This window comes from Lupinus angustifolius, chromosome LG04 (genome assembly GCF_001865875.1).
Source record: "Lupinus angustifolius cultivar Tanjil chromosome LG04, LupAngTanjil_v1.0, whole genome shotgun sequence".
Lineage (NCBI taxonomy): Eukaryota > Viridiplantae > Streptophyta > Magnoliopsida > Fabales > Fabaceae > Lupinus > Lupinus angustifolius.
In genome coordinates this window covers 20,057,356-20,072,077 of record NC_032012.1, presented here as the reverse complement: position 1 = coordinate 20,072,077, position 14,722 = coordinate 20,057,356, and the positions used below count along the sequence as shown (strand labels likewise).

The window sequence follows — 14,722 nt, the reverse complement described above, 5'->3', positions numbered from 1 at the left end:
TAAAAGTAAATAAAGAGTGTAAAGGGGGTAACACACGGTTACCCCCACCTGCACTAAATAAATAGGTAAATGAGGAGAAAAGGGATTTAGAATCCCTAACTGAAGTTACTCTTATCTTTTTTCAGCGGCGGCAGTGAATGGGAATGCAGGTGGATTGCGGTGGTGCGAATGGCGGAAGGCACACCAATCATTCACGGTATTAGCTACAGGTTCGTGAACTCGGGTTAACCCCACTGTGAGGAGGTGCACCTGAACAAGCTGACTTCTCTATTTTTCTTCATCTTCTCCGGTTGTCATGCCGGTCCAGTTTGTAGCACCGCACGGTGGTTCAAAATTCCGGGTCGGATTGATCTCTTTTTTTTATTTTTTTTATTTTTTATTTCAGGTTTACAAAATGTGGTGTTGAGGGATGATAGATTGTGATTTTAATTGATGAGTTAAGGGAATGAACACTATTACTGATTTAATCTATTATTTGATGGTCCTATAGTACATATGTTTCATTATTGGAAAGAAATTGATTCTGTTTTAGGTGTTAAATTGATGTTGTTTGGTTTAGTTTATGTTGTTTTTGTTCATCCACTAAAGACATAAACATTCATGAATATTCAAGGTCCTGGTATATGCATCAATATTATAACAGTGAATAAGAAATATGTCTCTATTCGTTAGTGATCATCATACGAAATTGATATAAAATTATACATGTTATTATAGGATGAATATCATTGATATATGAAGCATGGTAGTGTACTATAATTAGTATGAATGTAATACACATTACTAACCTGAATTCGCTTACTGCAATAATCCTGTTCCGGTAACTGCACTACAATTCTCTTCTCTGTGTGTGAATTTCTCCTTAATCTTGGAATTCTATTTTTTCCTCTGATTTCCTCTCTTTTTTTTTCTGTTCGGTGCCTCCTTTCTTCTTTATCAACCTCTTTAAAAAAATAGAAGCATAACCCTATTCCTTTAAAATTGGGTAACTGACTCCCACTCACATAGTGGTTGAGCCATTTTAGGAAGCACCTTCACTTCAAATCAAATTGTTATTTTATTATTTCCAATTTTCGGATTTAAATATTTATATAAATACTTATAATAGGAATCAGTTTGCAATTTTATTTTTATTATATATTTCACATTTTCGAGTTAAATATTAATATATATAATTAAAATTTAAAATCAGTTTATGGGTATTAAACAAAAATATCTCTTATTGCAAAATCAGTTTATTGGACTGGACAAAAAGTGAGTAATCACCGAGTGGTTCAGATCATAATGGTAAAAACTTGGATCGCTAACATTAAAATTATTTTATTTCATATATGAGAATATTTTGTTCACATATATAATTTGTAAACAAATTATTAATAAAATAAAATATTATTCAATGTACAATTGTACATATTGTGTTTCTTATGATATATGAAGATTTGTAGAATGATATATCATTTTCCTATTTGAAATAGAGGATCAAAATCAAAGGTTTTTCCTAAATTGTATGACCGTTTTGTCCCTTGTATTAAGTGTGGCTTTTATTCAGAAACCATACCTTATTTTTTTTTCTTAATTTGCTATGGCGAGATATTTTTGTCATAGATTGTTTGGTTTCTTTGAAGAAACTTTGATCTATCCTATGGAGCTGCACTCTTTACTCCTCTCTAGATTTAGAGATTTTGGTTCTCCTAAATATGGCCAAATTGAGCTAATCTTCTGTTTTTGTTGTTACTTGATTTGTATAGTTGAAAAGAAATTTTAGAATCTTTAGGGCTTATTTGGAAGTTGGATTTTGGAGGGGAATAAATGAAAAAGGAAGGTTTGAAAGTCATCTCACAGTGTATTTCATGGCTCTCAAGCTTTCCATTTCCCTTCATTTCCTTCCAAAATCCAACTCCCAAACAAACCCTTAAAAACTCCTTATCTTTAGACTTTATTTGGAAGAGTGTTACACTTTTAACATCTTTTTGGTGCTCTAACAATGGTTTTTTTGCGGGATAATTTATAAAGGGAATGACATGTTTTACTACATGGCTATACCTCTAATTTTTGTTGTTCTTGTTTTATTTTGTTATTTTGAAGATGTCTTATCGCAAATGACAAGTTTTGGTACCAACAAAGTGTTGGTCTAGTAGTGTAAGGCCCTGCTAAATCTCATGATGATTAAAAGGTCAACGATTCAATTTATGAGGGCAATACTTGTTGGAAGGGGTAGTCACGCATCCCGAAAAATATTAGTTTCTTACCAAAAATAGATGAGATGATACATTTGATAGTAACAAAAAAATGACAAAATTTGGTAGGGTTGCTTGTCATAAATTTAAATATTAGAAAAATGTCACTTTACTTCTAGAATAAATTGAGTAAATCAATTCTTCCTATACCTTATGTTATCCCCTTCTCATCAAAAGAACTTTAATTATAAAATTAAAATAGTTATATGTTACTAACAAACTTAGAACTATTTGTTAGAGTCATCATAATATTCAATCAACATAACTTTATTATACAAATTATTAGTAGGTGTGAATACTTATTTTTATCCGGCCCATAATACTTTTTCAAAAAAAAGTGACAAATAAATAATATAAATATTTTTGAGTATTTTCTATTATAAAATGACATTTTTTAAAGAATTATGTTAGGGTGTGATCTTAGCAAAGAATAATATTAGAATTCTAAGAAGCTAAAGTATGAAAATAAAGAGATAACAATTTTATTCATGCCCTTGAATGAGAGTGAATATTGCTTAAATAGTAGTCTAAATCAATCAATCTATGGATTGATAATTCTAATCTAAATCTAAATATTACTCTAAATTATCAATCTATGGATTGATAATTCTAATCTTAATCTATTTATTTGAAAAGTAACTCTAAAAGGTAAATATATCTTTTACTAATCTATTTATTTGAAAAGTAAATTTAAAATAATAATCTTCTCCTAGTTACATAAGATAGTCTTTAAATTTAGGAGGGAGATTTATACTCTTTTGGGTCTGATAGTAATATCTTCCTTAGTGAGTGTAGGTCCAGACTTCCCAACGTTGCTCATCCCTTTGTGAGCAACCTTGTCCTCAAGGTTGGGGTGTAAACATGGGGTCATCGTGCTTGGATCCGTTGTAGCAATTTCTTTGGGTTTTTCAGTTGTAGCACTTGATGGCCCAATAGCGGGCCGTGTGGGCTGTTCAACAGGCTCCATCCTTAATTCCTTCATTTGGTTTGTGTTTTGAGTTTGTCCAGGCTGTACAGATTATGCATTTGGTTCTTGTGCCTATGTTTGAGCTGATTGTGATGGTAATAGTTGTGTGGTTGCTACCGGTGGTGCAGGGCCAACAAATGGTTTCAACAATAACACATGAAAGACATTGTTGTCGTCTACTGTGCTGAACGTTGTTTTGTGGGTATCTTGTGGGTCCACACGGATCTGGTAGTACCCTAATCGCAAGTCAATCTTAGAAAAAATAGTTGCACCAACTAGTTCATCCAGAAGTTCGTCAATTGTAGGAATCGGAAAATGATTCTTAACTATAATTGCATTAAGGTTGCGATAGTCCACATATAATCTCCAAGACCCATCTTTTTTTCTTACTAATGACACTGGTGAAGAAAATGGGCTAATGCTAGGAACAACAATCCCTACTTGTAACATCACTGCTAATATTGCTTCTTTTTGTGAGTGTGGGTAACAGTAGAGTTTTACATTGACAGTTAATGTATTAGGTATGAGGATAATTTTATGGTCATGATGTCTAAGTAGTGGTAGGCCCGTGGGACTACTGAACACTGTAGAGAATTCTTCTAACAAGGAATGGATATCTAGGTAATGGTCTATAGGGTTAGATATGGTCATATGTTTTTTAGTGGGGTTATGTGTTTGTGGGGTTACTGTAATGTAAAATATATCTGCAATTCCATATGTGTTGGTTAAGTGACGTAGTTGGTGAAAAGAAGCTAAAGTTGGGGTTATGGAATTTTGGTCAGTGAGAGTGATAGGTTTGTGGTCATGAGTGAATGTCATAGATGGTACTGAAAAATCAGAAGTTACTGGACCCAATGTACTTAACCAATCTATTACCAAAACTACATATGCCCCTTGTATAGGAAGTAAGTAGAATGGAATGTGAAAGGTTTTTTGTTGTAAGCGTAGAGGTGTATCTTTACACAGCCTCGTACAATAAATATGTTCGCCATCCCCACCATTATTGGGAACTTTGGTGTTGGTGAAATAGGTGATTGTAAGAATTGTGCAATGCGTAGCTGCATTACATTATGTGAACTGTCTGTATCAACTAAGACTGTCACCATCTGGCCATAAATTGTACCTTGGAATTTCAGAGTTTTAAGGGATGGATTGCCTTGTAGAACTTGATTTGATAGGTGAAAGTGAATTATCTCGGATTGGTCTATGTTGTTAGGCACCCAATCAGCCTCCACTAGTACTTTAGACTCAAGTGGTTGAAAATTGTCAGTTGGGTCATCCATTAGCATAAGTAAGAATTGTTTTGGTTGACAACAATGCCCTGTGACATATTTCTCAACACAATTGTAACATAGTCGCGGGATCTTCTTTATTTCATTTGAGCTGCAGTAAGACGCTTGATGGGTAATGTGTTTGTAGTCTTGATGATTGTATTAGTAGTCTCTACTATTTGTGCCTGTGAAACTGCCCGATTTGGGCGTGGTGGGCGCTAACTGGAAGCCTTAGATGCTGCAATTTTGCTCTCTACTAATTTTGCCAGCCCTATTACATGAGTCACAGTAAAAGGTTGTTGTATAGCTAATTCCCTTGCAATTTCTGGATTCAAGCCAGATAAAAAACAATTTAATGTCATCTCTGGTGTTAAACCCACAACCTGATCGAGGAGCATTTCATCGAGAATGCCACTAATTCCACACGTTGAAATGGGGCCACTTGGTATAAATTGAAATATTGCTCCGCTTGAAAACGTCAATCTTGTGGTTCTGAACCATCAAAAGGCTGTAAATGTAGTTTCAGAGGTCTAATATTACCTAGTGGTGAGAAATATCCAGCTCCATATGTAGGAGGGTGTGGGGGTCGTGGTTGAGACCCATGAGGAGGTGGTTGTGGTTAAAATTGTGGATTAGCGGTGTTTAATTGAGCTACATTCTCCACTAACCCAGTTAGCACACTTTCCATCATCTCTTGTCTTTCACACATGGAAGAGAGTTTTTCCAACACAGTTACGTTGGAGTATCATCCATGTTGGATTGTGTGGAAGAAGAAGGTGAGTGTTGTGGTTTAGGAGGCATGGAGAACAAGAATGAAAACACCAATGTTAGGGTGTGATCCTAGCAAAGAACAATATTAGAACTCTAAGAAGCTAAAGTATGAAAATAAAGAGATAACAATTTTATTCATGCCCTTGAATGAAGGTCAACATTGCTTAAATAGTAGTCTAAATCAATCAATCTATGGATTGATAATTCTAATCTAAATCTAAATAGTAATCTAAATTATCAATCTATGGATTGATAATTCTAATCTTAATCTATTTATTTGAAAAGTAACTCTAAAAGGTAAATATAATCTTTTCCTAATCTATTTATTTGTTGAAAAGTAAATTTAAAAATAATATTCTCCTAGTTACATAAGATAATCTTTAAATTTATGAGGAAATTTTATATCTCTTTTGGGTCTGATAGTAATATCTTCCTTAATGAGTGCAGGTCTAAACGACCCAACAAATTCCAAAATACCTATATCATCCCTTAATCTCATAATATCCATATCATCTCTTAATACCAAACCACCCGCTCTTCCCTCTCACCACTTATAAAAACCATCCACTCTCTCCCACTTTGTATCACCACTATAGCTTTCAAAACGGGCAGGCTCGGTCGGGCGGGCCTGCCAAAGCCCAAAAATTTATAGGGCTTGAGTATTATTTTAGGTACTTTTTATTAAATCCGGGCTTTTTATAGGGCTTGGGTATCATTTTACCCTCCTTTCTTGTACTATCTCATGAGCAAGTAATGATGCTGCTCTTTCTGCATATATATATATATATATATGTAAGACCCAAGGGCGGTTCAAATAGACAATGCAAAGTTTAAGAGGGTCGTTGTTAAAACAATTCAACGTGAAGAAGGCTTGGAAATCAACATCAAATAGGTGGAATGGGAAAGACAAATATGACCATGTTAGTGAGGCAAGTATGAATCAAAGGGAAGGATTCATCATGCACGGGAATGAGGATAATGAGATAATGGTTAGAAAGAGAGTGATGGTGGTGATTGACAACACTTCACATTTCAAGCATGCAATGATGTGGGCACTTACTCAGGTGACAAATAAGGAGATGGAAACTCTAAGGTTAGCTCTACTTATTTTCACCAACCATGATTTAGAGAAAGCTCTAAGACCATGTATACTAATGATGGAGGGAGACTCTTTTTGCATACGGATGTTTGAGTATATAGGATAGTAGAAATAAATTGCAAATTAGAGAGATTGAAGTGCAAAGAAATCAACTTATGTTTGTATTTACATGAGCCCGAAAGATAGAATCTATGGAACTTGGCAAGTATAGTATTTACAATTAAAATAAGTATAGCATTTTTATTGGAGGGATTTCATTAAGATTTGATAAAAGCAGATACATATACTACTACATAGAACGTTCCCAATTCAAATTCTAATGGCAGTAGTGGAGTATGAAGTTCAGAATTTCTTCATGTCCCTCAAGTCTAATTTGATCTAAGAGGTTCCAAAATTTATCAAGCAAATAGCATTTGCACCTATTTTTGCAGAGAAAAGGATTTTATTTGAGCCCCTGCATATTCATTCCTCATGGGAAACTATACAATAAGTATGTACCTTTTTTCTATATTTTACTTACTATCATAAATTAAATAATAATTAAACTTATATTATAAAACTAGTAATCTAATCACCTCATACTCATACTGAATGAGGATAATAATTAGCTATGTTCTTTAATTTAATGAAAATCGATTCCAAAATCAAGTTGTTACCCATAAAATAATTATTTATTTGTTATCAAACGAATTTTATGAAATTTTTATAGTACAATATGGTTCGAGTCGTCTCTAATCTCTCTAAAAATGGGAAGAATGTTTATGACCAATACAATTTCTACGCTATTAATTTCATATCTAAAATAATTAAAAATTATCTCACTTAATTAATTCAAGTATTCTTTGTAATGTGCAAACCAATTTTTTTTAGTACAAATTATTATTTATGGAATTCAATAGTGAGGTTACGAATAATATTGTGTCTTTCTCCTCGCTTCGAGCCGAAAACTGGTCATAGTCACTTGTATTGTTTCTGCTATATATCAAAGTGTGAAGAATGTAAGCAATCAATGTTGACTATTTGTCTATAATTTCACTTGGATTAAACTCAAACAAATTTCCAAGCTTTACTTTATAAAAAATAATAACAAACGTTTTAATTATTTTGGGATTCAATATTGAGATTACGACTCATATTGTGTCTTTCTACTCGCTTCAAGCCGAGAACCGATCACGGTCACTTGTACTGCTTCTGCTATCTATCGAAATGGGAAGAGAGTAAACAATCAATGTTGACTTTTCGTCTATTAGTTCCACTTCAATTAAATTCAAACATTTCTAAATTTTCAAACCAACCAACAAACAATTTTCTACTAGAACAACGTAGTCTTAATTTTTTGCACCTAGGGATACGTAAGAGCAAGATTAACTCTTGTCAGACACAAAAATAAAAAATAAATATTTTGTTTTAAACAATTTAATTTAAATAAATCAAGGGTATTTAATTCATGTAATTAGTTAGATACCTTCCTCGATCTGTAATCGACTCCCAAACTCAAACTCTTATATAAAAGACCATTTTATCATAATTTGAGCTTAAATTGAGTTTTCAATGTTTCAACTGCAAAAGACATGGTGACGACTCCTAAAGAGGTCGCGCAACCGAAAATTGGGGGTGAGAGTGGGTAAGGTCAATAAACAGGCATGCTCTGACTGATTGCACCACTAATTATGGAAAGAGAATTCATGAACTAGATCATCTTTTAACATAAATAACCCACTTCATAACTTATTTTTGTCTCACTTCAACTTAGATACATAATATTCTATAAAAACTTGAGAAACATCAGTCAAAAAATGCAATAAATAGAACAAATATGGTATTCTTTATTGGCTATGACCACTCACTTGCACCTGCTATAGTATCTTGTCTTTAATATTTGCAACAGTTGATGCATTTTCTAGAAGAATATCTCTTTAGCATGATTCTGCCTTGAAATCTCAGCTTTCCTCATCTTCTGTTTCCCAAAGAAAGCAAGCATATGCTGCAAGAATGTTGCTGAAAACAAAGAAGTTGTGAACACTTGCATCTTAACTATTATAAAGACTAATATGTATACTGCACTATGAACTAGTTATCATCAACTAAACAATTATTTCAAAGTAGGATTTACTACAATAAAGTGGATATGAATTATGCATTTTCTTGTGTTAGCTTTAATAGGCATGTGAATAAGCAAAACATCATGTATATAACCTTAGAGGCGTGTCTAAAAAATTGTACCTATTCCCCGGGGTAGCCTGAACTGCTTGCTCAAATAAATTCGAAGCCTTTTCATGATCACAATGAAGTTTCCACTCAAGTCTTGCATATTCCGATATCATTTCACCATCAATGGGATCAGCTATGATTGCACGCGAGTAATAATCATGTGCTGCTTGAAGATCTCCCTTGGACTACACATCAAGGTGGAGAAGGTGAAGGGAAAGTACAATTTTATGATCCTCATAACATTACAACAATAAACTGATAAAAAGTATAACCATGAGCATAATAAGGAAAGCTCAACTACTTAATCATAGTTTATGCCTCACATGATATATGTGTCTATTATTCATAATGAAGTTTCTGTCTGAACATTTCCCTTCCCACAAATCCGAGAAAGAAAGCTTTTTAGGTAAGAAAAGAACAGAGGAACAATGGTAAAAGGGCATTCTTCTGTGACACTGCTCAAGAAGAGTTAATATTTTTGTCCAGATTAAATTTAGAAGCATCTGCACATTGAATCATAAAATACTGAAACTAGTCATAGTGTTGAAATTATACATGGCTGATCCATATCATAGTGTTGAGTCATGTTCATAATCACCTGATTCGTGATTCTCTTTGATATGGGTGTGGGTATGTAGTATGCGGTACATTACCCTACCAGATACTGGTACGCTAGGGGTATATGTATATTGAGTAAGATTTCTATAACTCTCTGTACTATCATTTCTAGTGATGTTTCTTGTAAGATTGAATTAACTTTTGTTTCACGAGAAATACACAAAGATAAAATTCTTGTTTGTTGTAACTCATACATGTAAGTGAATATACATTACCAATTGTTCTTTTTTTTACTTAAACTGTAAGTAAAAAATCAGGTTTGTTCCTTAAAGGAAACTAATTCACAAAAGAACCACGAATTGGTATGAGAGAACCAATTCACGGTTCTCTATGAAAATGAGAGAATTATTTTTCAATGGAAGCCTAATATATGTAGCATGTATATGTATGAACATTAAAAAAACCAGCAAGAAATATTTCACCTGGAATAGAAATTGAGCATACTTTTTAAGAAACAAAGGATTGTTAGGATTTTCATCAACCATCTTCTTAAAATCATCTTCACTAAAACTACTTGTATCAATATCTTTCCCATCTGCAAGTAATGAGAATGGTCTAACTGTGCGTCTTTCTTCTTTTGAGGGCAAGGCATGTTCATTCTTTTGTTCTTCCTTCTCATTCTACAATCAATTATAAACTGTAAGTACTAAACAACTTAACAAACAATCTGTGTCACTTGGAAGATAAATTGACCCAGAGACAGAAAAAACAACATAGGAAAACCAAAATGCACCTGAGTTTCATGTTTTTCACCTTCATTCTCATCATCACCTATTTCCCATAGAAAACTTGTATAAGCTGCAAGGACATTGCTGGAAAGAATATGTTATATGTTAACCATTATCTTGAAAACATGGAATGCTCAACATTTTTCATGTTTAAAGGGAAGCTTTCACTTTCTGAAAGCTACAAGGTTGAAGAGCATTGTTGAACCAGACCACGACCGGAGAGTTCCATTACATATTCTATCGTAAGTAAATGTGGTAACATAGAATGGTACAAACTTTGGGACAGAAGATGTGGCTCCGTCTTAAACCAAAACCTTAAGACTTTAATTTCATGTGTCTTTTCCACTTATAAACTCTTTCACTTCCCCCTCATATCCAATATGAAACTTTACACTTGATTAAACCCAATCAAGCATATTTTTACCAGGACTAACTTGTGATATTTGGGGGTTTTAAGAGGCAATGTCTATACCAATATGCCATATTTCAGAATGAGCCAGAAAATCTGGTAGTGTGGTTTACCTGTCATGAGGAGCAGCTTGAGCTGCAAGTTCAAAATACTCCATTGCTTTATCCTTGTCATGATGTTGCTCCCACACCAGTTTTGCATACTGCATCAAGATTTCACCATCATTAGGATCTACTAGGGTCACGCGAAGAAAGTACTCCTCAGCCCCTTGAATGTCTCCCCTTGACTGCCAGTGGATGTCAAAAATTAGCAGAAGAACTATGAGAAACATCATGCTTGTCTAAATGATACTGAAAGATGATATTAAGGGTCTGTTTGTGAGTTGGTTATTGAAGGATAATGAAGGGAAGTGAAAGGAAGTGAAAGGCTTGAGAGCTATGAAATACATTTGTTTGATGACTCCGAATCTTTTCTTTTCTCTCCTCTCCAAAACCCAACTCACAAATAGACTATAAGGATCCTTTTGCAAGTTGGTTTTTGGAAGGAAAGGAAGGCTTGAGATCCACAAAATACAATCGTTAGATGACTCTAAAGCCTTTTGTTACCATTTATTCCCCTCTAAAACTCAATTCGCAAACAGAACCTAAGAGTTTTATAAGTTGCCCACCATATAATTCCTAGTGGTTATGAAATTTTGCCTGCTACTTTTTTCAAATTTCTGATGTTTTAGTAAACTAATTGGCCTTTTGTTTATTTTGCTAAGCCAAAATTAAGCTTTTTTTATCCTTACAAGCTTAAAGCCTTAAACAACCATCATTGGCAATCAGCCACTCTTTCCAATATTGACATCATGCTGTTTTTTCTGCTGATTTTCTTAGCAGATCTTTGAGGTTCTTGGGTTAAAATAACTTGTCACTGAGTTCTACACACCCAAATAAGTTGTGACTGAAACTCTTGAGAAGCTATAAGGTTCTCAGTTTTGGTATAGCTTAATTGAAAAAACCAATAACATGCAAACTAAACTGAAATATGCAGTGATTAACACATCTCATTTTTTGGTACTAACCAAGGTATCCCCTGACTTTTTGAGTAAGGAACTAATCTTTTTCGGGGAGTGTGGTTGTTCCTCCCAACAAGTATCACTCTTAGGATTCGAATCTTTGGCCTTTTAGTTTTTCTGGGATCTAGTGGAGCCTTCCCAAAATTAATATAAAATGGTGTTTTTATTCTATTTCCTACTAACCATAATCATTATTTCCTACTAATAAACACCATTCCTACACAAGATTTATTCTTATTAGCATAGAGAAAAGGAGATCCACAAAAAAAAAAGATAACTTACTAGTAAAAGCTGTGCATATTTCTTAAGAACCAAAGGGTGGAAAGGATATTCATCAACAATCTTCTTATAATACTCACCAAGATCCTCACCTTCATGCAAGTTAGGAATAACTATATCATCACTTACAAGCTCATGAGATCCAACAACATCATCAAATCCAGTTCCATCAATCCCAACCTCTGTTGATACTGCAAGATACATAGGAGGAGAACTATGTGGTTCAAGTTCAACATCATTTTCTTCAATCAAATCCATAATCTTCAACCCAAAGCTAAACTCAGCACCACCACCACTATTACTATTACTACCTATGATAGCTGAAGTTGTTTTCTTCAAAACTTGTTCAGGGTCAGTGTCATCATTTTCAAGAGGGTTGTTGTATATTGCAAATGATGGAGCTGAATGCAAAGTTGATTGAAACTCATCTTCAACTTCAGAGTTTTGACTATGAAATCTGTCCATGACCCACCAAGAAGATATGGCTGTATAGTTTTGGTTGCTAAATATTGGACATTTTAAGGTTTTTTTATAACTAAGATATAGCAACTAATTTCTTTCTTGTATATGTTTTATTCTTCTAAAAAGTATCACTTCTATAAATTGATTTATCTAAAAATTTCAAATTAGATCTTCCACTACTAAACCGATAACTTGTTGGTGAACATAAATAAGTGATCAAAGAGGTTGGTTAAGATTTGTCCCTCCTACAAAGTCAACATCAAAAATAGAAAATTTTAATACTAATAATATGCCTAATTTATTATTTACTAGTTCTATCTATTTCAATTGAGAAAAGTCTTTTTCCTAATAAGCACTAAAATAATTGTATTCACATCCATTTTCTATCATACTATTTTATATTTATATAGTATTTTACCATCTAATTTAATAAGGAGACATTGTCTATGAAAAATAAAAAATAGTTTTTATTTTAAAAATATTTTAGAATATCAAGAAATCCTAAATTTAATTTTTAATGGTACTTATTTTTTAACTCCTTAAACAATTTCCTCAACCCTTTTCTTCTTTATGGATTGACAATCATTTTCAATAAATATCGTTATAAAAAATCAAATTAACACTTAACAATTTGATCTATTTAAATGGAGTCTTACATCATTAAATCAACATTTTATTAGTTTTTTTTATATTTATGTTAATTGCAATCAAGTTTGGGACAATGAGGTACGCATGAGTTTAGTTTAATTTTTTTAGCTTAATTTTTTTAACTTAATTTTTTTAACTTGCGGGAAGATACTAAAGTCATTGGAAAATGGGAAAATGTGTATTTTTATTAAGTTGATGAAAAATGGGAAAATGTCTATTTTTTTTTAAGTTGAAGAGCTGACAGATTAACCTTTTAAATAATCTTGTCCTACTTTCAATTGTCAAGATCCGAAATTCAAGGAAAACCGTCCAATAAAAAGAGTAATGCTATTGGAAACTAAATATGGCTTCAATATTTTCTTGTGAAATTTTATATACATAAGAATTATCAGATAAATTTAGAATTAAAATCAACCCAATTTATCTCACTTGAACATATTCTCCTTCAATTTAAAGAAAGTGATATATCATCTTATTAAATCTTTTTATTCATAAAAAATGATGTATCATAGAATAATACTTTATTTATCAATAATTATTTTAAAAGTGACATATATCGTACTTTTTTATGAGTAGAAAAAATTATAAAAAAATATAGTAAGATGATATATTATTATTATTATTATTATTATTATTATTATTATTATTATTGCGTCGACCAGCAGTCTGTGCCGGTCACCCGTATTCTTATTTTTTATATAGAATGTATCATTCTCATATTATATTATTTAAGAAAGCTATCATGTGATATACGCTAAAAGTTAAAAATGAAAGTAAATTGTTATAAATAAGTAATTTAACTATTGAAAAAGTCACATCAATTTGGAAATGAGAGGTTTTAGAATTGACGTGGTAGTTAAAAATGAAGCATTAATTTACATTAAGAGGGATGTGATATTTAAAAACTTGAAATTAGAATTACTACATGGAAGATATTTTATATTTTCTCTTTATCTATTACTATTACTATAGATGATTAGTATAGATAAACATGAAATTAAGAATTATAAAAGATAAAGTAGAGAAATATAAAATATTTCAAGGTAGTTATTTTATGTTTTTCTAATTTCTATTAATATTAATATATAAATTTATATTAATTACTCCATGATAGTTATCTAATGTTTATTAATATCTATATCTATATCTATACTATTAATAAAGACAAAACCCAAAATAACTTCTATGAAGTAGTTTATGTTTCCCAATTTCATATTTTATACCTTCTAATTTTATTTTATAACTTCTACTTTCATATTTATATATACAAATATTAATAAACATTAAATCTTCTGTACTATATATCTATATATCTAAAGATGAAAATAGAAATTATAAAATAAAATTAGAAATTATAAAATATGAAATTGCGAAACATAAACTTCTTCATTAAAGTTATTTTGGATTTTGCCTTTATTAATAGTATATACATTATTATTATTATTATTATTATTATTATTATTATTATTATTATTATTATTATTATTATTATTATTATTATTATTATTATTATTATTATTATTATTATTATTATTATTATTATTATTATTATTATTATTATTATTATTATTATTATTATTATTATTATTATTATTATCATTATTATTATTATTATTATTATCATTATTATAATTATTATTATTATTATTATTATTGCCTTTATGAAACACAAGGTCAAAAGACGATCCAGAAGAAACAAGATGAACGTGATTCTATTCAAGAAGTGTGGGATCTCACCTACAACACGTGAAACTAATTAGATTTGAGACTTTTTCATTTATCCAACTAGCACTATACCCGTGTATTTGCACGAGTCGCTTCTTTGTTTATGCATAATGCAAATATAATATACATATATTTTATAATATCAATAAATCATGTATTAAAACATTATATTTCTCATTCATATAGGTGCAATATTAACATTGATTTTTGAGTGTATATGTAGAATATTAACAATTA

The 14,722-nt window shown here is 31.5% G+C and overlaps 1 protein-coding gene across 3 annotated transcripts; it reads right to left on the bottom strand.

Moving 5' to 3' along the window:
• LOC109346141 lies at window positions 8,045-12,164 on the bottom strand. Of its 3 annotated transcripts, none has more exons than XM_019585539.1 (6): window positions 11,654-12,164; window positions 10,425-10,597; window positions 9,908-9,986; window positions 9,597-9,794; window positions 8,542-8,741; window positions 8,045-8,343 (listed from the first exon to the last, which is right to left on the bottom strand). In XM_019585539.1, exons 1-6 carry the CDS (start codon window positions 12,113-12,115, stop codon window positions 8,286-8,288), a joined length of 1,170 nt encoding a protein of 389 aa, XP_019441084.1. In that variant the 5' UTR covers window positions 12,116-12,164; the 3' UTR covers window positions 8,045-8,285. The 3 variants fall into 3 exon arrangements, with proteins under 3 accessions (XP_019441084.1, XP_019441085.1, XP_019441086.1); XM_019585540.1 differs by having other exon boundaries at window positions 8,569-8,741; XM_019585541.1 differs by lacking the exon at window positions 9,597-9,794 and having other exon boundaries at window positions 8,569-8,741.